We start from the raw sequence: 23,888 nt of genomic DNA on the forward strand, positions 1-23,888 counted from the left end.
CTTATATTTAACTCTTTGCACGTGAAATAATATTAATCTTAATGCAATGAAAGAAGAGATACCTTGCTTTATGTAGGAAATATACAAAAAATTCTAATTATTTAACGTCATTTACGGTTTATATTGGATCTAGCCTAATAATAGTGTGTAAATTTTGTATACTTTTTCTAAATTTAGTAAACAGCGCGCCAATTTTTTGTCGGTCTTTAAAACAGCTCTTTGTTGGAACAGTAAATCCACATACTTAAATCGATAATTGATTTAAATTTTAATGCTAATAAGCTTCTTTATTAAAACTGTAAAGAATATATTGCAACTCCAGCCAAGGTTCAACGGGTAAAGACATCCGTCACGGAATGTAAAAAGGTCCAAGTTCGAACCCTGGCTAGGATGATATTTTTCGCAATAAATTATTTATAATGATTTAATATAAGAAAGCTTACTAACATTAAAATTCAATTATCAATTTAAGTATGTGGATTTACCGGTCCAACAAAGAGCTAGTGTTTTAAAGACCGAAAAACCGGCGCACAGTTTATTTAAAGTTTGAAAAAGGTATAAAAAATTCACACAATACTATTATTAAGCTATCAAAACCCAGTCCGGATCGTAAAGAGCATTTTTTTCTCTAGTTGATTAAAATTCTCAATTATGTAATAAGATATTTCTGGTGCAAAACATAAAAGTCAGAATTAATGAAATATATGATATATATGAAATATATGATATGTATGAAATATACAGGAGATATATCCAGAGATATATTTAATTATCTTATCGTTAGTTATTTATGGTGTAACATTTCAGATATTTTTTCCTCTATTTTTGCAATTATATAAAACATCATATAAAGTGGCCTAACTTTATACGAAGCATTTTCATTGTGTTTAAATACGATATTAGCTTTCATACGAGAACCATATTAGCTTTTATAATGGCAAAGATATAATTTATTATAACATGAAAGGAGAATTAAATGTGAATTGTGTTTAATTAAAATATATTATTTTAATGAATCATTCGCCAATGCACACGAAAAATAGAATATTCTGCTAATGTTGCCGCATAATTGGAACTTCAATGCAAAAGATTAAAATTAATTACATGATCAAAATCCTCGTGATTGCATCATCGAAACGGAATCAAGCTAGAAAAATAACGCCGCCCGAGGGAAAGAAGCAGCGGAAGCAGAGTACAAAAAAATTTTCCAATACTCATATCATGTTGATACGTTTTACCATTATTTAATAATCCATATGATCTGAAAAATGCATGATATTACAAATACAAGATACAATACATGGCCGATTAAATTCATAATATAAAGGGCTGCATTCCCGTGCTGCGATATACGTTGCGTATGACAATTAACGATAAAACATAACAAAAGTTATTTCGCGCCCCGATATTTTTCTCAAATGAATAGCCAATCTCCCTCGTGCGAAAACATTTCTTCATAGCATTCCTCCGATTCGATTCTCGCATCGTGCGTACAAGTGTGCGAACGCAAAGAGTCATGCAAGCTCACTTACCTGAGAGAATCCGTTGCAGCTCGACGTGAATGGGCATCTCGAGGCCGAGTCGTCTCCATTCCGGCGGCCTTCCGGAGATCGCTCGACGGTCGTCCGCAGTTGTCCTTTCGCACAATTCTCAGCCAGAAAGCACTCACCCGCGTTCCCGCTCCCGTAAACACGTCAAAATGCACGGCGCGGCGGCGCCTCGGCGGCATCGAGTCGTTCGTTTCCGGCTCGTCCCGAATAACGCAACTGCCTGCTGAAAATTAGAAACAATTAATCATCATTATAATAATGAGATATTTTGTCGCTCTCTCAAAGAGAAGTCCAGAGGGAAGGCAAGAAATATTTCTTTCAAGTTCGAGATAAAGTACGAATACGTCGCTTTTAATGTAGGAGATACATACCCGCCCGCTTGGCGAAGGGACGCGACCGCGACGTAAATCAGCACTCACGAGCCGGATCGCGATGATATCCCGGCGCGGTGACATTTCCGCTCGACGTCTCCAGCTCGACGAGTTAAACACGAGAAACGCGAGCGTGCATTACGCGCATGATTTTAATCACGAAACTTCTTGCGCGTCTAGCCCAGTGAGCCAGAGAGTGTACAGCCCGTCGCAACCGTCGGAACTCTAATGACGTCTTGAGTGGCTATTGGCTACTTTCGGTTTGCTGCGAACCTGATTCAAATTTGGACGCGCGGCTAAGTTCGGCGTGGTTCAGTGCTGCCAACGTGTCGGCATTAATAATACATCGATAAAGATCAATAAAGATTGAAGTAATGGAACTGTCCCAGCGAGAAATGACCCGTCGAATCGACGGGTCCGTTTATCACGTTTAATGAAACATTTATTCGTAATTCGATGCGTTTAAATATATATATTATCAAATATATTTCTGATCATACGCTTCATAATTAATTTTTGGGCTTTAATTTGCGCGCCCGCGCGCGCGAATAACAGATTCGACGCAATTTACACTTCGAGTAAAATATACAATTTTATCATTCTCGGATACTAAATATATATACGTGCTCTTTATTATGTAATGTATCTTTTGATTGAATTGTCAGATCGGAGGTAAAAATACATCCTTATTATTACCTGCTCGAGGAGCCGGATTTCTTGCGAGCGGATATATAAACCGCGATACTCATGAGCCAAAATTTGTCGCGCGTCTCTAATTTAACGAATGGGACATGACACGCATGACATACGTAACGGCAAATACACACGCACACATATACATTTCTGCCCGATTTTAATCACGAAACTTCTCGCGTGTCCCTTCGTCCCTTCCTTCGCGATCGGCCGAACATCGCAATATGGCGGCTCTGACGTCATCGTCATACGATTACTTTCCAGCGGTTCAAATTTCGACGCTCGGCACTGGCTTCGAGCGTGTCAGTGCCGCCAATGTATCAGTGCCGGCATAAGTACATCGATAAAGATTGTAGTAATGAAAGCGCTCCTTTAATCGGTTTTTACATGAAATACACCCTTAACGAGAAAATTCCTTGACACGTTTAAATATATGTTGTTTGATATATTTCTGGCCACGTAAATATATTTTAGGATTAATTGTTAAACTTTCAGTTGGTCGTAACAAATTAGACGCAAATAGGTTTCGAGCGAAATACGATTTCGATTGCTCTTGAATAATGAGTACGCTGTTCTTAATGTATATTTCGTTCGTATTAGACACTGGAGTGTGTGCGTACATATATATCAATAGGAAAAATATTATGCACGCACGCTTACCTGCTCGAGAAACTGAATTCTTGGCGAATCCACATGAATCCGTTATACTCATTACCCATAACTCGATATCTTGACGTGGATTCTATCGCTGCTCGTTTCTGATTTAACGATAAATACAACGCGTAACGAGAAATACGTATGCATTTCTGCCCGATTTTAATGACGAAACTACTCGCGCGTCCCTTCCTTCGCGATCGGCCGAACTTCAATGGCCGAATGGTGGCGTTGATGCTCGACAGTACGCGATTACTTTTTATTCAGATTTCGACGCTCAGCTAACTTCAGTGCCGTCTTTATATCGATACAAAAATGTATGTAATTAAAAATTATATTACTAATGAATATAATCTATTGCTACGATCATGAATGCACCATGATGTCTATTTAATGGAAAATTCATCCAACATGTATAAAGATATTACTAAATTTGACATATTTGGCCACTCATTTCAGAATTAATCTCTGAATTCGTATTCGAAATACGAATGCATTTCAAATGAAATATGATTTTAATTAATGTAAATAAATTTCGAGCGCATTAGATATTTACACGTACATATATGTAGAAATTAATACATACAGTATATTAATAAACGTGTATATTAAATAAAGGTAGAAAGTATATGCAACTTTTATTTGCTCGCGAGGAACTTATAATCTTCCGCGTAAGGCGTATAAATCAATAATCTGGAGTCACAGATTGTAATCTTACAGTCCCCGTTTTTCTTTCCTTTTTTATTAATTATAGCGAGGAAGACGAAGTTAATGCATTTTCGACGATTTTGCCGAATACGCGACCGAAAAATTTCGCGCTTCGCACTCTTCGCGGGCAACCGCGTCGCTCGGTTGCCTTCGGTGTCCTTCGGCGAATGAGAGGAACACCTCGCCCGCGCGATTCAAACACGTTAGCCTGCACTGTATCTCGTCGACAATTCGTAAGTCGTCCTTTCAAGTAGCTGTGAAGAAGACAGCTAAAAATCGTCTATGCTTAATTAGCATTTCGTTATTGCAGGATTTGAGCGAGAAGTACGCGCATCTCTTGATTAGTCTCAATTGCGTCTTTAAATTTTATACCCTTTATTCTACGAGTGATAAAATTAATCTGTAAGAAGGAGATAAGTGAAAGGATTTATTTCAATTTTATGTACATTTATTCTTGGAATTGTTATTTCTCAACGTATCAACACACACATACACATACACATCCACACATCGTCACACACCGTTACACATATAAGATATATGAGATGCGATTTTAAAATTTTACAAGTATGTTTTATGGTAATACTGTTAAATATATTAAAGAATGAGATTTAAACTATTACCTTGTCCATTTTGTTATCTTTAACTACCGTATGTGTTGAAATTTATTATTTTAACAGTATTATTTTAAATCCATTGGTTTAGTTAAATTAACATTGTTTTAGTTGAATTAACATTGTTAAATTAACGGCATATTAAGTATAGGATCATTGACGATCTATAAAAATGGTTAAAAATGACTGAAATTGAGTATAATAATTTGACGCTACGAATTTAGCAGCATACGCAAAATTATATTAATTATTCTAGTCCGCAGATTATGTAAAGAACACGCATGTCTCAAATCAGGAGATATGACGTCTTTAAGATTTCTTCCGATTTGAGGCATTATGTTTACCGGAAGGTTTTGTTGAATAAACAATAGTAAATTAATAGAAAATTTTTACGAAATAAAATCCAAAATGGGCTCAAGTCAATTGCGCTTACATTTTTATACAAACCGTACAAAATATTATCAACCTTTGTTTAATTATAGCTCATAAAAGAGAATTAATTAATGAAAACTGAAATGTAACATTGGAGTGTAAAATACATCCCACGCGAGTAATTACATTTTAAAAAATTCACACGAGTAATGTGTAGAGTTAATATACATGGTACGGCTGAACTTGCAAGTTCTCTGTTTCTACAAATATCGATCACGTACGTTATACACAGACGAACGTTATGAAAGTTTAAAGCCGTACGTGGACTTTATTGGCACGAGTTCCCCTGCCGCGCGTCGGCAGGTGTTACGATTGAACTTCCCGCTGAAGGACTCGCGTGAAATGCATCATGGCGCGTCGGCGCCGCGTCGTCCGATGCCATGGACACCGTTGCGGACAGGATTAACGCCGGGCGAAAATAATTCTTCTCCCCGCTTGATATCCCTGCGAACTTCGACCTGTTTTCCTGAGGCGGTAAATCTCCGGGGGAGAATTGGCCGGACGGGATCACCCCGATAGATGTACTCGTCCGAGGGGTAGCCGAGGAAGCCGCCGTTACGTTCCACGTCGGCGTACGAAATTCTCTGCAACGAGGAAATGTCGCAGGACGACGACGTTGGATTCCTGTACAAAACGATGCGTAAGTTGTGCTCTGATATCCGTATGCGAATAATTCCCGCGCTTGTGTCCCGTAGATGCGGTATAAAATACATGTCGTACGCTGGTTCGCAGAGGACAGTGTCTAGACCGCGAGACACACATCGGAGTCGATGGAGCGCAAAATAACTTCCTGCGTGTTTTCTTCCCATTCTCGGTTCCGAAGAAACCGGAGGAAGCGAAAATTGCTTTGTTTTTTTTAATGGTCGATCTGCCAAGTAGAAAGCCACATAATCTGGGATAAATTTAGAAAGTAACTTGCAGAAAATTTGCACGTTTGCGTTAAGTAAATACATAAATTGCAGTGATTGAACCATCTCAGTGTACGTAATGTCCCAATAAATCATGACATTATGACGTCTTAAAAACGTCATGAAGATATCTCGAAGACGTCGTATTATAAGACTTTTAAAGACGTCTTAATGACGTCTTTGAGACATCATGTCCAGATTTGGGACATGCGTGTTATCTGGGATGAGTTCAGTGCTCGTACAATTTCTCTTATGAGCTAATATAAGTGAAATTCAATTATTTGCGAATAATGTGAATTAACCGAGCATCTCTTTATTTGTCATATTAAGCAATTTCATATTTTTGCCATATTTAAAAGTTGTATATCTATTTCTTCTTTCTTCTATATTTTTTCCCATGTCATTCAATGGATATTACAACTTCTGTATACGTGAAATTATGCTCAAGTTATTAAGCAAACATAAACAATATTAGTTGTATTATTTGATTAATGCTAAATGCACTGCAGCAAATTACATGTTCTACAAGTATATTAATGTCCATTATATTTCTGTGATGTGTGTATACATGTGTGATATGTGTACATGTGTGTAATACATGTGCGCGAGCGTGTATGTTAGTTTCTATCATTACCGTTATTATCGCAATTGATACATTATTAATTCTATTTCAGCATTATGATAATAAACAACCCGGTTTGTCCTTTGTGAATGCATGATAATGACCATAATCAACTACTTTATTATTATGGCAACCTCATTTGCTGACACGTATAAAATTAACCTAGCGCGTTATCGGTGATATGCGCGCGCGTACGCGTATGTGTCCTTTGTAAGTGGCGTGCTTGACGGGAGAGCTTTCAAAAAATGTAGTGGACGTTAATACGGTGGAATATTCGACGAGAATTGTACGAAAAACGTGCTGATAGGTTGCGCGAAGAACTACTCCGATTTTGATAAAAGTTTCCCCCCACATTTTAAGCCACTATGACCAGCACATGTACGTACGGGAATATTAGGGAAACATAACCTAAAACTTGCTCGTATTATATTTATTTTTTCATAGAAATATATCAAATCAATGCAGCTTTCAGTGTAATACTAGTTATAACACATTTCTACGTATCGGATTGCGATAAAATATATTTAAATGTTATACTCGGGAAAAATCAATCAAATTGCTCTTTTCAGTTGAAAGAGATCCCAAAAAGAGAAGGGTGAAGCCGGTGGAATCAGCGCACCAGTCCCTGCTCGACTTTGATCTTGGTGAGAGCTCGGATGATAGTGATTTTAGGATTGAAGACCATTGTGAAGAGTCGGACGACGATTCTGTAGATTCTAACGATGCGAAAGGTAAGCTAGTGCTATTGATGGCATTGATGCTACGACTATGAAGTATATTTTTATGCGGCATAGAACTATTAGAAGTAATGTAAAAAAGCGTTAAAAAGTGTCTACTCTTATTGCGTTGAAGTTGCGACTTACATGGATCATTAAAGATCTATGAAATATTTTTTAATTATGTTATCCAAACTCTTAAAGGTTTTTCAGGTCGCTGGATATTGATCTGATGTCAAAGTTGATAAATTCATAATGACAGAGCCAATATGGCGAATAATATAAAAGTAAAACTTCGACCATTTTTAATTTTGATATATTCGCCATATTGCTCCGTCATTTTGAATTTCTCAATTTTAAAATCAAATTAATATTCAGTGACCTGAAAAACTCAGTTTGAATAGCGAAGAATATTTCATAGATTCTTAATGATCGCAACTTTGATGCAATAGACTCTAAAAAAAAGTCCTAATAATATATTTAATTTTTATCACAATAAAATTTTTCAACACGTCACATATCGTTATAATATGCAAAAATACATTAAAACAGCTCTTTTTGCGATTTTAACTGCTGATGACTAAATTTCTCCAAGTTGTGACAGAGCAATTTGGCAAACGGCATCGTATCCAGAGTCCAAAAAGCTATAAGAAATGATGAATTTTTCTCGTTCTTGTGCTCGAAAATAAATAATTTTTTATCGAATAATGACATTATTGTGGAAGTAAATTTTGTTGTAAAAAGATGAAGAAAATACATAAGGAAAGAAAGAAATTTTTTTTGCAATATAGAGTGATATGTAAGTTAAGATATATTTTTTTATTGAAGAAGTATCTGAAGAATCTGATGATTCGTTGGGAGATCCATTATTGAGAGGAAAAGACGGCACTGGTTTAACAGTAGGAGATGTGATCGAACAAGCTCGCCAGCAAGCTCTAAAGGGTGCTCCTCTTGATGATAAACTAAGTAAAGTATTAATTTGCTGTGGTTGCTTAGGAGACAGGAGTGACGATATAAACGAGATTGTCGAATGCGATGGATGTGGAGTCAGTGTTCACGAAGGTGTATATTAATTTAAAATATTAGTGCACTTGTTTTTCAAGAGTTTCTACACACGTTTACGAGTAAAAATCAAATTTTAGGTTGTTACGGCGTATCTGACGTAGAAAGTTTCTCCAGCACTGATTCCTTATGCCAATCGGCACCATGGTTCTGCGAAGCTTGCAGCGCAGGAATTGAAGATCCATCGTGCGAGCTCTGTCCTAACAAGGGTGGAATTTTCAAAGAGACAGACGTCGGAAAATGGGTTCATCTAGTATGTGCTCTTTATGTACCCGGTGTTGCTTTCGGTGAAGTAAGTAAATCTCATACTGTGTGTAATAATTGCATATAATTTTATACATTTGTAATTTATAAATACTTATTAATTTTATGTATGTATTTTAGGTAGATCGTTTATCGAGCGTAACACTGTTCGAAATGGCGTATAGTAAGTGGGGCGCGAAAACATGTTCTTTATGTGAGGATTCGTGTTACGCGCGCACAGGCGTATGTATTGAATGTGATGCCGGGATGTGCCATACGTATTTTCACGTAACCTGGTAATACTTTTGTTGAGAATATATCGATATTATTATCTATCAGAGTTTGTGCTACAGGTATAAAATACGAGACATGATTTTTACAGTGCGCAAAGAGAGGGTTTACTGTCTGAAGCACACAGTGAGGAAGTCGATCAAGCTGATCCATTCTATGCACATTGCAAATTGCACTCCGATAAATCTCTCGTTCGTAGACGTAGACGTAATTGGCTAGCTTTACAAATGCGTGCGCAGTACCGGCAACAGATGTTGAAGCAACCTAATCACTTAGATACAGACGAGCAACGTAGGATTCAAAGGAAATTGGCCAAGCACAGACACAAATATTTAGCTCACAAGGCATCGCGTCCGCCACCATGGGGTGAATTGATGTTTTCATTCGAATATATATTCTTAGGCATTTAATATCTTTCTAAGTATATATTAATTGTAGTACCGACACAAAAAATGCCACGTTTATTAACTACATCTGCTTCCGCCTGCCGTCAATTGGCAAGAAAGGCTGAATTAATGGGCGTAGATACAGCTGCACTAGAAGCACAAGAATCTCAGCTGGTGGCATTAGTCGATGTTAGAAAAAAATGGCATATTGCTCCCGCTTTTAGTGTAGAATTTATCGGCTATTACTTGGATCGCAATTTACGCGTGACGTCAATGAAGAGGCGGTTGCAAGAACTTCTCGATATCAACTCGCAGTTATTGAACGAACAACAGAGATTGGATAGAAAGTACGACGAAGTGATGAAGGATAATGAAGAGCAGATTAGAGTAAACGTGACGTTGAAAGAAAAGATCGAGTTGTATCATCAAGTACTTAAAAGCGCTGGTTTCGTGAAGCCTTTGCCGTCGATTGGTGATCTAGTGAAGCCAAGAATAGCACCCACACTTGGTAAGTTGTGATACCTAGATTTTTTTAATACAATGAATACATGAAGCCTTTTCTACAGGTACAGGATTAGGCGTGCCTACCGCAGCCGCATTGAAAATGGGTGTCGGATTTCCACTCCCCGTGGGCAAAGGCGCCGAAGGTATACGCGAGGGTAGAGTGTTAAGTAGCCAGGCGCAAGAACAAAATCACAAAAGCGAGCTGACGACCTTACGGCATCAATGCGGCATCTGCAGACGCTCGACTAATCAACATCTTCTCGCTAAATGCGACACATGCCATTTGCACTATCATCTATCTTGTTTGAGTCCGCCTTTGGCGCGAATGCCGAAGAAAACAAGACAAATGGGATGGTATGTATGAACACATGAATACTGGACATTTCAATTATTTTGTTAAATTTTTGAATGTAATTTTGCAGGCAATGTTCTGAATGCGACAAAGAATCCTCGGGATCAGAAGTGGAACGTGTGGACACATCGGCACCACGTAAATTAAGACATTGTAAAGATGAGGCTAACTCAACACCTACACCGCCACAGGAAGTGCAAGTAGCTATGACACCAAGTACGCCTACTACATCAAAAAATTCCACCAGTAATGTAACAAACGTTACTACTCCCGATATACATACGACACCAAAAGTACTTGTTTTACAAATAAACGAAGATTTAACTTGACAGCGTTAATATGCATGTATGTACAAGCGAATATATTTTTACAGCTAACTATTAAACCAATGGGACCACAACCGTTAATCGTAGAACCGACGCAAGTATCTGAGTCGGTGTACAATCAACAATCTATTAATAATATCACCATAAGAGAAGGTTCACCAGAATATATGGTAGCTTCAGCAGATGGAACGGAAGTGGTCTCACAAAGAAGTGGGAAAAAAAGAAGAAGGTATGTACGAAATAGTCTGAAGAAATAATTTAGATATGTTTATTATATTTGTAAAAGTCAGTAGTAAATGATTTAATATTTTTTAGAGAAAAGCATAAGAGATATTCTCCGGATCCGATAACTGGAATCAAACAGAGAAAAAGAAAGCATAAACGAAAAAGTTTAGATATAGAAAATCCAGAGATTCAAAGCCAACCAGAGATTCATAGAAGGATTACAATAAAAGTACTTATTATTTTTCTATTTTATTTTATCGCTACATTGATTTGAATGTTATTAACGTCAATTAATCTAATACAGATAAAACCAATTCGTCGACCGGAGGGACATACAGATTCGGAATCGAGTCCGCAAATGTTTGTGGCCACTTCGAGCACTGAAATTACATTGCCACCGCCACCTGTGCCACCTCCGGCTGCAAACGTGCCCCCAGTAAATGTATCCGTGAATAGTAGTGGTCGACTGTCGACGGGAACGAAGAGAGGAAAAGATACGGACCTTATTACACAGTGTAACGTCTGTGATACTTCCGGCACCAACCAAAATCTCGTTATGTTAGTATTACCGATTACAACAAATGATAACTGAAATCTTAAAATTATAGACACTCCGAAATTGTAATTGAGAAATGTCGTTGTAATAAATCTTTTATGTTACGCATTTAATATCTGTTTCAGGTGTGACGAATGTAAGAAATGCTATCACTTTACATGCTTAGATCCTCCTGTGAAAAAGTCTCCGAAAAGGAGAGGCTATTCGTGGCACTGTGCCGACTGCGACCCTAGTGTAAGTTCATAAATTTTTACTGTCCATAGACAACAATATTTTTTAATATTAGATTGATGTACTTTCTATTTTGTCTAAGTATACATACAATTTTTAATAAATAGCGATACAATGTAAAAGAAACTATTTTTTTAGATAGTAATTTTTTTATCTTTTTCTATGCAGCATATAAGAGAACGAACATAAATCGGGATAATTGCACATACATCGATATCGAATTAATAAAGACAATAAGCTAAATCTGACAAAATATAAAGTACTTCAATCTGAAATGTACATGAGTAAATTGATTGAGCTGATTTCATAAGGTGAATCAAACTGAAAGGATAGATACATCGTCTTATAAGAATGCAAAAATTAATATTACAGGGGAATAGGAACAGAAAATTTTTTTGCCTAATGCAAATTAAATTATTATATTTATTTTTATTTTGTGATGTATGTACAGCAAACTAGAATAATGTCTTGAAGCATTCTGAACTCCTTTGTGTCTTCCGCGTAATATCGTCAATGTGGATATATATCATTGGCACATTAAATGTAATAAAAGAAAGAAATTTTTATAGTAAAAATATTTCTTTTATTTCAGGCCTCTGAAACTGAGACTTAATATCAACAATTTTCTATCTGCAGCTCCAATTCTACGTTTATATAAATAAGGCATTCAATGTTATTCTGTTTTTTTGTAAGACACGAAAACATAGAACAGACATACTTTTCTGTAATTTAAAGAAAAACGAATTCTATGAAAATCTACAAGTTCCACTTAAAACTGGTTTATTTGAATCTTAGCATAGTTCGCGCTACTTATTTCTCATTATTTCTTTTACTGATTTTTTCGTAATGCTTTGTAGTTTTATATAACAATTCTACGAAAAAGAGATATTGAAATTATATAGCTAGAAGAAAAGGAATATACAAAAGAATATTTTCGCATGAGACAAGAATGATACTATTTTAAATGCGAAATTAGAAAATCAGAAATGAAAAATTCATCGTATCAATTATTTTAAAAAGCATTTAAATATAATTAGTAATTTTTGATTCTTGCAACAGTCACTGCGTCAATATTACATTTTGTACATTCTAAGTTAAACTTACTATTGTAGTAAATAAAAATTTAATGTTCATTATCTACTTCTGAAAGAAATTGTCATAGGTTTACAAAAGAACAGCGTTGGAGTCAGAAGCAGCGCTGTAGATTATGTAATATTACTCTGAAATAATATGCCATCTTTCTTTCTGCCTAATATAAATCCATTTGCAAAGGCCTGTGCACTCATAACTGAACGTTTTTCCACAATCACTTTCGTTACTGAGATCCAACTTGGTCCTTTACATGTCACAATTAACTGTTTGCTTTTCCAATCAAATTTCGCAAAACCTGGAAGAGGCTTCACATTAATCACGCACATTTTATCTTCAAATATGCAATAATTACATTTTCAGATAATTAATTTTCTTCCTAGGAATAAACTGTTTTCAATCCTTGATACTAAACTTAGTATCACAGCGAATCATGCAGGAATAATGATTAATTACCTGGTACATCCGCATTTTTTACACCTGTCGACGATATCGACGTCTGCCGGACATCCAACAATTTTATACCCGTGCCATCAAACTTGGTTTTTAACGAATACGATCCTAGAAGAGCACGATGCAGATCATAAACATTCTTCGCCGTCATCTCGTCCCATTTCACTACAGCGATCTTTGATGTAATTTTAGGTGCTACAAAGTGTAACCATCGAGAAATATTAGTGAAATAATTTAAATACCAATGTATCTTGTTACTTAGCAGCAAAGACAAATTACCATACGTTATGCCTACTTTTCCCTGAGGTCTCGAGGAAGATAGTACTTGCGGCAATTTTCTAATCACGTCGATCAAAACATTTGCACCCAGCTTTGCTAACTTCATGTTCAATTCTGGTCGAGTTTCATCTGCATGAATATCTGTTTTTTCCTGTGCTACTATATCTCCAGTATCAAACCTGCAAGTAACATAGAGATAATGAAGAACTGTCGACCAGATAATATTAAGATTATAATATTCATCTTTCTTCCAATAAAACTTGGATGTAAATAACTGACATTTCTCTTTATCGATGTAAGAATTGAAAAAAAATATACAAAATATATGTATATTTAGAAAATCTTTTCTCTTAGGAAGAAATTTTATGTAAACTCATATATTCTTTGATACTTGATTTCTTAGACATATTTTAGAAAACCAATTTTAAAAAGGAGGCTTTACTTCTCTGCCACTTTCATAATTGTAATTCCCGTCTGAGTGTCTCCGTTCATTAAAGCATAAATATCTGGAGATGCTCCTCTCCATCGCGGCAATAGACTAAAATGAATATTTAACATACCGCTGTAATAAAAGATGGATATATTAATTGCGTGTCCCATGTTTACAGGCTGGATATGTTAAAGATAAATAAAGTGACCTACAATGGGAAGGAATTTATGATACTTAATGGTATCAGATGGCCGAAGCAAACAACTATCCCGATATGAAAACCCTGCGGGTTGGTTGCAAGAGGCCATTCGTTAATAACAAGTCCCTTCTCCTCCGCAAATTGTCGGACAAAATTCCTTTTTCTTGTAGGTACCGTTGCGACTTCTAATCGACAAAGTCTCTCAGCTTTGCTGTAGACAAAAATTGCATAAGCACATTTTACATTTACACATTTCTTCACTTCTGTGGTATATTTAATTACCTATATCAAACAAAATTTACAAATGATTTATCGACAAAAGTAATACTAACTACTCGTTGTACAAGCCTCGTAAGCTTTCCATGGAACATTCATCCTGGCCGAAAAACAACACACTCCAGGGACTACCGGCTTTAAATGAGTGCGATTGTCTCTTTCGAACGTGATGCACACCGCACGAAAAGGTTATCTCGCGTGACTTATCACTTCTCTTGAATGTCTCGTATAAGAACAGGTGTATTTTTGTTACACGTGTTAGAAATACAGCATTCAGCATATTGTTCTCACAGAAAAGATTTATTAACTATATGAAACGACGTGTAAAAACATTCGCATGATGCACATGGATCTAGTGCGTGTGCACATGTACTGTATGTGTATTGGACAGTATTGGACAAACAAATCCAATGCACACACTTCTGTTGTGAAAAATTATTTTCGTTAATTCTAATTATCTCACAAAAGTGACCCGTCAGAATTGCAACGTGGCAAAATGACACTTTCATCAGTTTTTCGCTCGCAAAAAATCCGTCCAAATATATATATATAATATACATACAATTACGATCGATATCAAAAGAAAGCGCGAGAAAACAAATGCAATGTAAAATAGACCATCAATGGAATTCCTTTTTTTTATTTCGTTCGACAGTATTTACGACATTATTTTAGAATTGCACATGTTGCAGATTACAATTAACTATAATTACGGAGAAAATTAAGAAACAATTGAACTATAGCCTGTTGTTCGTAATTGAACTTCTTTTCGTCTTTCCTCCTTTTTTTCGTTTAATTATACGCCTATATTCCATATTTTTAATGCAAATTAGCAATTAATTGTGTCAAATGCAAATTAGGGACAGTTGTGAAGAACATACTCGAGAAATCTATATATAGCTACAGCCTTAGGTTTGTTCCTTGTAACTGAGCACCTGTTAAACATCTTCTCTTTCTGTCTACCCGATATCGTTATACATCTATCTCAGTTTAAGCGCAGCCACGAGGAACGTGTCCCGCACTGCAGAAGTGTAGATGACCATCATGTGCGCCGTGCGCGCCAAGTCATTGGCCAAAGTTACGTTCCTATTTCATCGAAGAATTTCTCCTTAATTTCAACGATTACGAGGAAAGTTGTCTGTTATATTCTTTGTCCATTGAAATATTTGCGCCATATATCGTTGCCCCAATTTCTCGAATAGATCTCGTCTATAATTAGTTCAACACTCGAGTCGATACACTTGTTAACGCTACAAATGCTTTGAAGCGTACGATTAATCAATTAAGACAAAGAAATTTATGCTTTGAAACATTTATAGCGCCAAGTGGACTTCAGCTTCGATCCCTTTGTTCGCAACAATTACTTTGTATTTGCACCGTTTAAAGAGATAGTATCAAGAGATAGATAATTAGATTTGTCTTTCACGTTTGCTCGACCAATAACTCGCCGGCCTGCACCGCGCCCGCGCACACGCGCGCAGTCGATGCCTCACTTTCGTATTTCGAATCCGTCATATATACGGGCACGTAGCTCTCGGAGATAATTTTCAAATCTGACGATAGAAATAAATGTTTATTTCTTAATAAATGTCTTATTTCGCGAGTGACGAAGATCTGAGGAACGAGACGCAGCGGTGAGAGGACCGTGTACCAGAATTATCCGTGTACCAGAGGAACTTCGTCTGGAGGATTGTGCCATTTGTCGTCATTGCTACGAACATACATATGTGAATGTAAACAGTGTGCGATCTGTTCACAGTATCCCCACCTTTTTAGGTCTTAATATAATATTTGGCAGCCAAGTACCGGTCCTTTTTGTCCTTTCCTGTCTCGTGAATTTTCCGCAACGATAACGACTGATTGCAACTTTCATTTCTTGTTATACAAATATTATTGAGACGAATTAGCAATCATGAAGCAACTAGAAGTTTTAAATGGATATTATACTAATCTAGATTACGATATCGACAAAGAAGTGAGTACATTTGATATGCACAGATTATAACATTACGTCAGAGAGAGTGTTGTGGATAAGTTATGAAATTTAATACGAATATTAGAAAGAGCCTACTGAGTCTGTTTTTTTTTTTTATGTAACGCTGTTTCTTGGGTGTATTTTTAGAAAGCACTGGAAAAAATATGTAATCTATCTAAGACAGTAAGGTTTGATGAAAGCGTTTTTTTTGTAGAGAGGTAAAAATAATGATATAATTTTAAGATGGAATAATAAAAGACATTAGAAGTCCCTTTTTATCTTTGTTATTTTTAATATTCTCTCTTTTGCATTTATAGACTGGAGGCACTGGCGAATATAATACAAGATAATATATCGTTTTTTAAATCTGTTTGTAGACACGTAGATACAATTGATACCATTTTAGAGCATTTAACTAATGCTGGAGACTCGATGTCTCAAGGTACGGTACTATTCTTGCAATTGTAGTTATACAAATATTATGTTATTTGCGTCTTTGTTTTGTTATAAGTAATAAGAACAAATGCCAATGAACGTATTAAATTGTTACTTATATGGAAGTCTTATATATTCTTATATACTTTTATTTTGTTTTCTAGAAATGTCCGAAACTGATAGTATAATGATCTTTAACAGAATGTTATATACGGTTCTCAATATATGTGGCCTATCTGCAATACGATTATTTTTCATACGTACTCTCCTGTAACTATGCATGCATATATATAAAAAAGAACGTTTGATTATTAATATATTTACTGTCATACTTACTAATTCGGAAAACGTTCATTATTAAAAAATAATGTTTTATAAACTTCTAATATTAGACATATATTATTTCTGTATTCTAGCAATGATGTCTTACCTCACAAAGACAGTTATAAACAAATATCATATTGGCAAATTTCAGATTGTATAGGTAACAAAAATATTTGTTCATATTGTAATCTGTGCTGTGCCGTTCACAAAAATGAGTTTTTACTTTACAATTAAGAACTTTCGTACAAGTACTCATGCAGAACATATTTTATATACAGTGACACAAATGATAATTCTAGAGGATTCAGATTTGTACGCAGTTATTAGTTATTTAATAATAACAGACAAATTCCCTTTACATAAAATATGGGTGCAAAAACAAGTGAAAGGAAAGTTTGAATGGCTTATGAAGAGACATTACTCTGACATTACGGCTTATAAAAAGATATTACTCATTATTGATACATTTCAATCATTCAAAGATATTCAACTCCATGAATGTGCGACTGACATAAATATAGTATCTATATGGTCCGAAGATATTATAGCTGCGAAGAATTTAGCGTTGTCTTTAAATGTACATTATTTAAATTATATAACATAATATATCGGGAAGAATTATTTTAAGCCTTATTAAAATGATTTATCTGTTTCTTAATCATTTAGTGTCACGTAATATTCATAAATACACATATGGAATTCTCTGGTGGCCTTATAACTTTTCCTCATAAGGAAATAAATGAGCAAAAAGTAAGTCAACAAACCTTGAATAAGATTCGCGAACTGAAATCGGACTCAAGTGATCCAGAACAAAGTGTGAATGTAGTACATTTCTCACATACTGCTGAAATGAACTTTACTTCAATTTATAATCTGTTTTACGACGGTGCATGGCAAAAACCGGTAAAAGGCATGTATTGGAAGCATAATGACAACCTGTGGGCAAATGCAACAAAGTAAACACACGTTTTCTTCATCTTATTAACTGCAATAATAATTGTTGTATTTGAAAAATTGAACAATTGAACACATTGAACTTTTAATCAATTAATGTATTGTTATTATAGCGACGACATTATAAGATGCTATGAGTCAGCTGAGAAAGGATTTAAAACTTGGAGTATTAAGCCCATTAAGACTAGAATACAAATATTATCAAAACTAGAGTCCATATTAAAATTTAATAAGTATATTATCAAATGTTACCAAAAATTCTTATATGTTTTTGTATAATATCTTATCTATATTTACTTATTGTTGATAACTTTTTAATAATTATCTTTTTTTTTTAGCAAACTTGTATTGGCAGCTATAGTAGCAAAATGGTTAAAAATCTCATACTTATTTGAGACTGTGAAGGGATATTCTACAGTTAGTCGAAATGGAATGATAGAAGCAATGCATGTTCGTAAGCCAGTAGGTGTTATTATACTTAGGGAGGAAAATGAAAATGTTTTGTTTTTCCGATTAATGCAAACTTTAATTGCTGGCAACTCTGTCATTGTCATATTTGATGCAAATTTCTGTAATTTGACATCATATTGTGATATGTTCTCATCATGTGGAATACCTCCAGGAGTTATAAATTTGTTGTCACATGAAGATATAAATATGCTGGAGTATAAATTATGCTCAGCAAAGTATACTGATTATGCGGAGAAGATTTTCTTGAAAGGCAACTCAAACGAAACATATATTACATCATATAAAAACCTTACTACATGCCAGTATATTATGCTCCATTTTAAATAATTTTGATGTTAGTTTTACATGTTAGTTTTATATGTATGTACATGAAGTATATCATCTGGATATACTTCAATATTGTGATTTTAAGAGAAAATTTATGTCGTTCAAGCAACTGTTGAAGATAGAACTGATGGTTATGGGATAATTATATTACGCTTTGTAGGTAAGGGCCATAAAAATTGTCGCAGATTATGTTTTTATTCGTATATTTTTATTTGTATATATACAAAATTGTAAAATTTAGTAGCAATATTTTTATGAAAGTACTTAACCCTTCGCAGAACAAATGGAGCTTTCAGACTCACTCGATATTTCCATTTCGAATTTTACGGAGATTTTACGGACTCATAAAAAAAACCCAAATAAGAATCAAACATATATAACGGTATAAATAGATTCTTAAAGCCTTTGAGAGTATACCTGAATTTTTTCAGATTTTTTATGGCATCATTACAACTTGAAAATCTTAACTGGCCTAAAAGACCCACTTGTTCGACGAAAGCAGGAGAATTACACATATTCTGCGAACATGTTAATACTTTCAGTTACACGACTACTAATGTTTCTAAAATAATATGCAGCATTTTTTGTAATTATCGATTTTCAGCAATAAAAAAAGAAAGATATGTTTTGTTTCTTTTCGCATTTCGAAAACTTCATGTATGATCTGATACAGATATGTAGCAGTATAAAAGTATCTGTTTAGCTAAATAGTTAGAAGTGAATGGTGTATAAACAAATAATACATATTAATCTTCTTTCTAATATTCTTTATTACGTAATTTGTTTTAGACAATTTAGACTTTATTTCGCATCTGTATGCAACGAATTAATCTTTGTTAATTATGGAATCAGCATTCTTTTTCGTACAAATATTTTTTATTATGTTTTTTGCTTCTTTAGTATATCTAATATTAATATTATGACTTGATTTAAATGCGTTATAATGTAATTCAGATGATATTTTTTTAGTCTATTATCTTAAAATATCACTGTTTTTGTTAACCTTCATTCCTCAGCACTCATATCATTTAAAAATTGGATTGAGTTTTGAAATTGATTTCCCAAAAGCGATTATCAATCTTTCTTCTTCATGTTTATTGAATTCATAATTAACAAGTCATTAATAATTTATGTTAACAAGAATTAATTTAGTTAGAACTCACAATAATCCCAAAGGTGTGATTATCCTAAAGTCAATGGAAGATTAAAAAGAATGCATGCATTTAAAAGAGATCATAACATGAATAAAATTAAACCCGAGCCCAATGATGTATAATCAGTTCTTCCTGTTTGCTCGACCAATAACACGGCGTCCTTCATGCTCGTACAGTCGATTCCTTACTTTCGTGTTTAGAACCGCGTCGTACCGGCACGTAGTTTTTGGCGATAATAAATTTCAGGTCTGACGAAGGAAATCAAGGTTTGTTTTATATAATAAATGTTTTATTTCACGATCTGAGGAACGAGACGCAGCGGCGAGAGGATTGTGTACCAGAATTACTCCTCGAGAAATTTCATCTGGAGAATGCCAACGTTTTTATTGCTGCGAACGTACATATAAATGTAAACAATGTGCGATTTGTTCACGGCATCCCCACTTCTTAGGTTTTAATCTGTTATTTGCCAGCAGCGAAATACCGATCCTATCTGTCCTTTCCTGTCTCGTGAATTTTCCGCAACGATAACGACTAATAACAACTTCTATATCTTGTTACAAATATTGATTTGGATTAACAATCATGGAGCAACTAGAAGTATTAAATAAATATTATACTAATCTAGATTACGATAAGAACGACAAAGAAGTGAGTACATTGAGATGCACACAAAGTATAATATAATGCATTACGTGGATAACTTGCAAAACTTATTGTTAGACTAATATTAGGAAGAGCCTTAATCTGGTTTGTTTTTCTTTTTTTATGTGCAACGCTGCTTCTTGTGTGCATTTTTAGACAGCACTGAAAGAAATACATGAGTTATCCGAGAAAAGATTTAATACTGACATCTCTATTTCAACCAGGTAAATAACGATAATTTTAAAATAGAATAATAAGAGTCGTGGAAGTTGCTCTCTATTTTTGTTATTTTTAATATCCCCTCTTTCGCATCTATAGGCTGGGCGTACTGGCAAATTTAATACAAGAGAACATATCGCCTTTTAAATCTGTTTGTAGACACGTAGATGTGATTGATACTATTGTAGGGTATTTAAAATTTTATGAACAAGAGATGAAGTATGTCAGCGGTACAGTACAATATTATATTTTTATAAGTGTAATTGTGTATATCAATATTATTATTTGCATTTTTATTTTTTTATAAGTAACAATAATGGGTAGCAGTGAACGCATTAAGTTGTTATATATGAAAATCTTATATTACGTTTTTATTTTGTATCCTAGGTGATATGTTGAAGGATACTCTTAGGATTATCTTTCCATTATTGGTTACACTCTTCAATATATGTGATGAATCTGCAATACAATCATTTTTGCTATATCCTATCTTGTAACTATATATATATATTATATAAATTTTACTTATTAATATACTTATTTTCATATTTATTAATTCAGAAGTTCTTACGTTAAAAATTAATGTTTTAAATACTTTTTATAATATTAGTTATATATTTTCTGTATTCTAGCACAGATTCCTCAATAGACTTTGATAAAGCCTGTAAAAAGATAAAATACTGGCAAAGTTCAGTTGGGATAGGTAACAAAACTATTTGTTTATAGTGTTTATATTGTAACGTGTGCTGTTCATAAAAACGTATTTTTACTTTATAATTAAGAACTTTGATACAAGTACCCATGCAGAGCATACTTTTACAGAGAGAGAAATAATAGTTCTAGAGGATTCAGACATGTATGCGGTTATTAACTGTTTAATAATAACAGATAAATGTCTTTTACATAAGATATGGGTGCAGAAACAAGTGAAAGAAAAATTTGTATGGCTTATGAAGAGACATTATTCAGACATTACGGCTTATGAAGAGATGTTACTCATTATTGATACATTTCAATCATTCAAAGATATTCAACTCCATGAATGTGCGACTAATATAATAAATATAGTATCTATATGGTCCGAAGATATTGTAGCTGCGAAGAATTTAGCGCTGTCTTTAAATGTACATTATTTAAATTGGATAACACAATATATCGGGAAGAATTATCTTAAGCTTTATTAAAATGATTTATCTGTTTCTTAATCATTTAGTGTCACGCAGTATTCATAAATACACATATGGATTTCTCTGATGGTTGTCACACATTTCTCCCTTACAAAGAAATAGTTGACTATGTAAAGAGTCAACGAACCTTGAATGAGATTCGCGAGAAGGAATCAGTTTCATCTGAGACAGAACAAAGTGTAAATGTAGTACATCTCTCACATATCGCGGACATAAACTTTACTTCAATTTTTAATCTGTTTTACGATGGTACGTGGCAAGAGCCTGTAAAGGGCCTGTATTGGAAGCATAATGACAACTTGTGGGCAAATGCAACAAAGTACGAAAGCATACGTTTTCTTGATCTTATTAACTGCAATAATTCTTGTATTTTTGAGAAATTGAACAAAGTTACATTGATTTAACCAATTAATGTGTTGTTATTATAGCCATGATATTATAAGATGCTATGAGTCAGCTGAGAAGGGATTCAAAACTTGGAGTATTAAGCCCATTAAGACTAGAATACAAATATTATCAAAACTAGAGTCCATATTAAAATTTAATAAGTATATTATCAAATGTTACCAAAAATTTTTATATGTTTTTGTATATCTTACTTATGTTTTCTCGATAACCATTTAATCATTATCTTTTCGTTTTTCTTTTTTAGTAAATTTGCATTGGCAGCTATAGTGACAAGATGGTTAAAATTCTTATATTTATGTCCCATGAACGGATATGTATATCAAAATGGAAAGGCAGAGATGACGGACGTTCGTAAGCCATTAGGTGTTATCATTCTTAGGGAGGAAAAAGAAAGCGTCTTATTATTTCGATTAATGCAAACTTTAATTGCTGGCAATTCTGTCATTGTGATGTTTGATGCAAATTTTTGTAATCTGACACCATATTGTGATATGTTCTCAACATGTGGAATACCTCCAGGCGTTATAAATTTGTTGTCACATGAAGACGCAAATATGCTTGAACATAAATTATGCTCAGAAAAGTACACAGACTATGCAGATAGGTATTTTCTAAAAGGCACCTCTAAAGATGCATATGTTGGACCATATCTCAACCTTACTACAACCAAGTACATTATAGTTCGTCTTAAATAATTTTGATGATGTAGCCAGGGTTTGTTTTAAATGTATGTACACAAATATAATCATCTTGATATACTTCAGTATTGTGATTTTAGAAGAAAATTTATGTCGTTTAATCAACTGTTAAAAATAGAACTGATGGTTAGATAATTGTGTTATGTTTTGTAGATAGAGGCTATAAATATTCACGCAGGTTTTGTTTTTATTCGTATAGTTTCATTTGTATATATATATATAGAAAATTGTAAAATTTAATAGCAATATTATTATGAAAATACTTAATACTTTCAGTTGTAGACTATTATGTTTCTAAAATAATATACAGCATTTTCAGTACGTATCGATTTTCAGCAATAAAAAAAATATTTTGTTTTTTTTCTCTTTTCGGAAACTTTATGTATGATCACATACAGATGTAGTAAAATATAAAAGTATCTATTTATTGAAATAGTTAGAAGTGAATAATGTATAAACAAATAAATGCACATATTAATCTGCTTTCTAATATTCTTTATTATTCGTATATTCGTTTCAGAGTTTACTTCGCATCTGTATGTAACAAATTATCATCATTGTTAATTATACGAATTAGCATTCTTTCGTATAAATATTTTTTGTGATATTCTTTGTTTTTTTTAGTGTAATTACTATTATAACTTAATATAAATGCGTTATAATATAATTCAGATGATATCTTTTTAGTCTATTATTATCTTAAAATATCGCTGATAAAAATTGAATCACCCAGATAATTAGAAAAAAAACGTATGTTAATAAATAAAGAACATTAAGACATTTTCTTTTCTGAAAGTCAGGGTGAAACGAATAGCGGACCAATTAATTAATCTGCAAACTATATTATCACCAAATAAATATTAAGCTGTACAATTGTTTTATCAATCCTCAACAAATCATCTCATTTATAAACTAGATTGA

The 23,888-nt window shown here is 34.0% G+C and overlaps 5 protein-coding genes across 8 annotated transcripts; 4 read left to right on the forward strand and 1 right to left on the reverse strand.

Annotated features, from left to right (window-relative positions):
• The first annotated feature begins 5,376 nt into the window (after window positions 1-5,376).
• Window positions 5,377-12,703, forward strand: LOC112457828 (PHD finger protein 14). Of its 3 annotated transcripts, none has more exons than XM_025021106.1 (14): window positions 5,377-5,662; window positions 7,122-7,283; window positions 8,097-8,330; window positions 8,411-8,622; window positions 8,715-8,869; window positions 8,956-9,230; window positions 9,303-9,758; window positions 9,817-10,108; window positions 10,177-10,399; window positions 10,480-10,661; window positions 10,748-10,886; window positions 10,962-11,215; window positions 11,339-11,447; window positions 12,037-12,703. In XM_025021106.1, exons 1-14 carry the CDS (start codon window positions 5,620-5,622, stop codon window positions 12,055-12,057), a joined length of 2,757 nt encoding a protein of 918 aa, XP_024876874.1. In that variant the 5' UTR covers window positions 5,377-5,619; the 3' UTR covers window positions 12,058-12,703. The 3 variants fall into 3 exon arrangements, with proteins under 3 accessions (XP_024876874.1, XP_024876875.1, XP_024876876.1); XM_025021107.1 differs by having other exon boundaries at window positions 8,100-8,330; XM_025021108.1 differs by lacking the exon at window positions 5,377-5,662 and adding an exon at window positions 6,725-6,930.
• Window positions 12,135-14,666, reverse strand: LOC112457830 (methionyl-tRNA formyltransferase, mitochondrial). Of its 2 annotated transcripts, XM_025021110.1 has the most exons (6): window positions 14,227-14,664; window positions 13,908-14,105; window positions 13,708-13,827; window positions 13,266-13,444; window positions 12,990-13,181; window positions 12,135-12,831 (listed from the first exon to the last, which is right to left on the reverse strand). In XM_025021110.1, exons 1-6 carry the CDS (start codon window positions 14,448-14,450, stop codon window positions 12,650-12,652), a joined length of 1,095 nt encoding a protein of 364 aa, XP_024876878.1. In that variant the 5' UTR covers window positions 14,451-14,664; the 3' UTR covers window positions 12,135-12,649. The 2 variants fall into 2 exon arrangements, with proteins under 2 accessions (XP_024876878.1, XP_024876877.1); XM_025021109.1 differs by having other exon boundaries at window positions 12,990-13,444; window positions 14,227-14,666.
• Window positions 14,667-15,663: 997 nt separating this feature from the next.
• On the forward strand, window positions 15,664-17,541 carry LOC112457833. Its single transcript, XM_025021114.1, has 7 exons — window positions 15,664-16,145; window positions 16,293-16,363; window positions 16,463-16,587; window positions 16,745-16,850; window positions 16,997-17,064; window positions 17,183-17,481; window positions 17,533-17,541. Exons 1-7 carry the CDS (start codon window positions 16,083-16,085, stop codon window positions 17,539-17,541), a joined length of 741 nt encoding a protein of 246 aa, XP_024876882.1. The 5' UTR covers window positions 15,664-16,082.
• Window positions 17,542-17,576: 35 nt separating this feature from the next.
• LOC112457846 lies at window positions 17,577-19,225 on the forward strand. The gene is made up of 3 exons (XM_025021142.1): window positions 17,577-17,860; window positions 17,972-18,091; window positions 18,197-19,225. The coding sequence occupies exons 1-3, from the start codon at window positions 17,598-17,600 to the stop codon at window positions 18,654-18,656; spliced, it is 843 nt and encodes a 280-aa protein (XP_024876910.1). The 5' UTR covers window positions 17,577-17,597; the 3' UTR covers window positions 18,657-19,225.
• Window positions 19,226-20,246: 1,021 nt separating this feature from the next.
• Window positions 20,247-23,285, forward strand: LOC112457844. Its single transcript, XM_025021140.1, has 9 exons — window positions 20,247-20,461; window positions 20,612-20,679; window positions 20,774-20,904; window positions 21,062-21,167; window positions 21,307-21,377; window positions 21,497-21,798; window positions 21,888-22,180; window positions 22,290-22,409; window positions 22,514-23,285. Exons 1-9 carry the CDS (start codon window positions 20,396-20,398, stop codon window positions 22,962-22,964), a joined length of 1,608 nt encoding a protein of 535 aa, XP_024876908.1. The 5' UTR covers window positions 20,247-20,395; the 3' UTR covers window positions 22,965-23,285.
• Window positions 23,286-23,888: the final 603 nt, after the last annotated feature.

The sequence above is a fragment of the Temnothorax curvispinosus genome, unplaced genomic scaffold, assembly GCF_003070985.1.
Source record: "Temnothorax curvispinosus isolate PA1 unplaced genomic scaffold, ASM307098v1 QBEX01008353.1, whole genome shotgun sequence".
NCBI classification, from domain to species: domain Eukaryota; kingdom Metazoa; phylum Arthropoda; class Insecta; order Hymenoptera; family Formicidae; genus Temnothorax; species Temnothorax curvispinosus.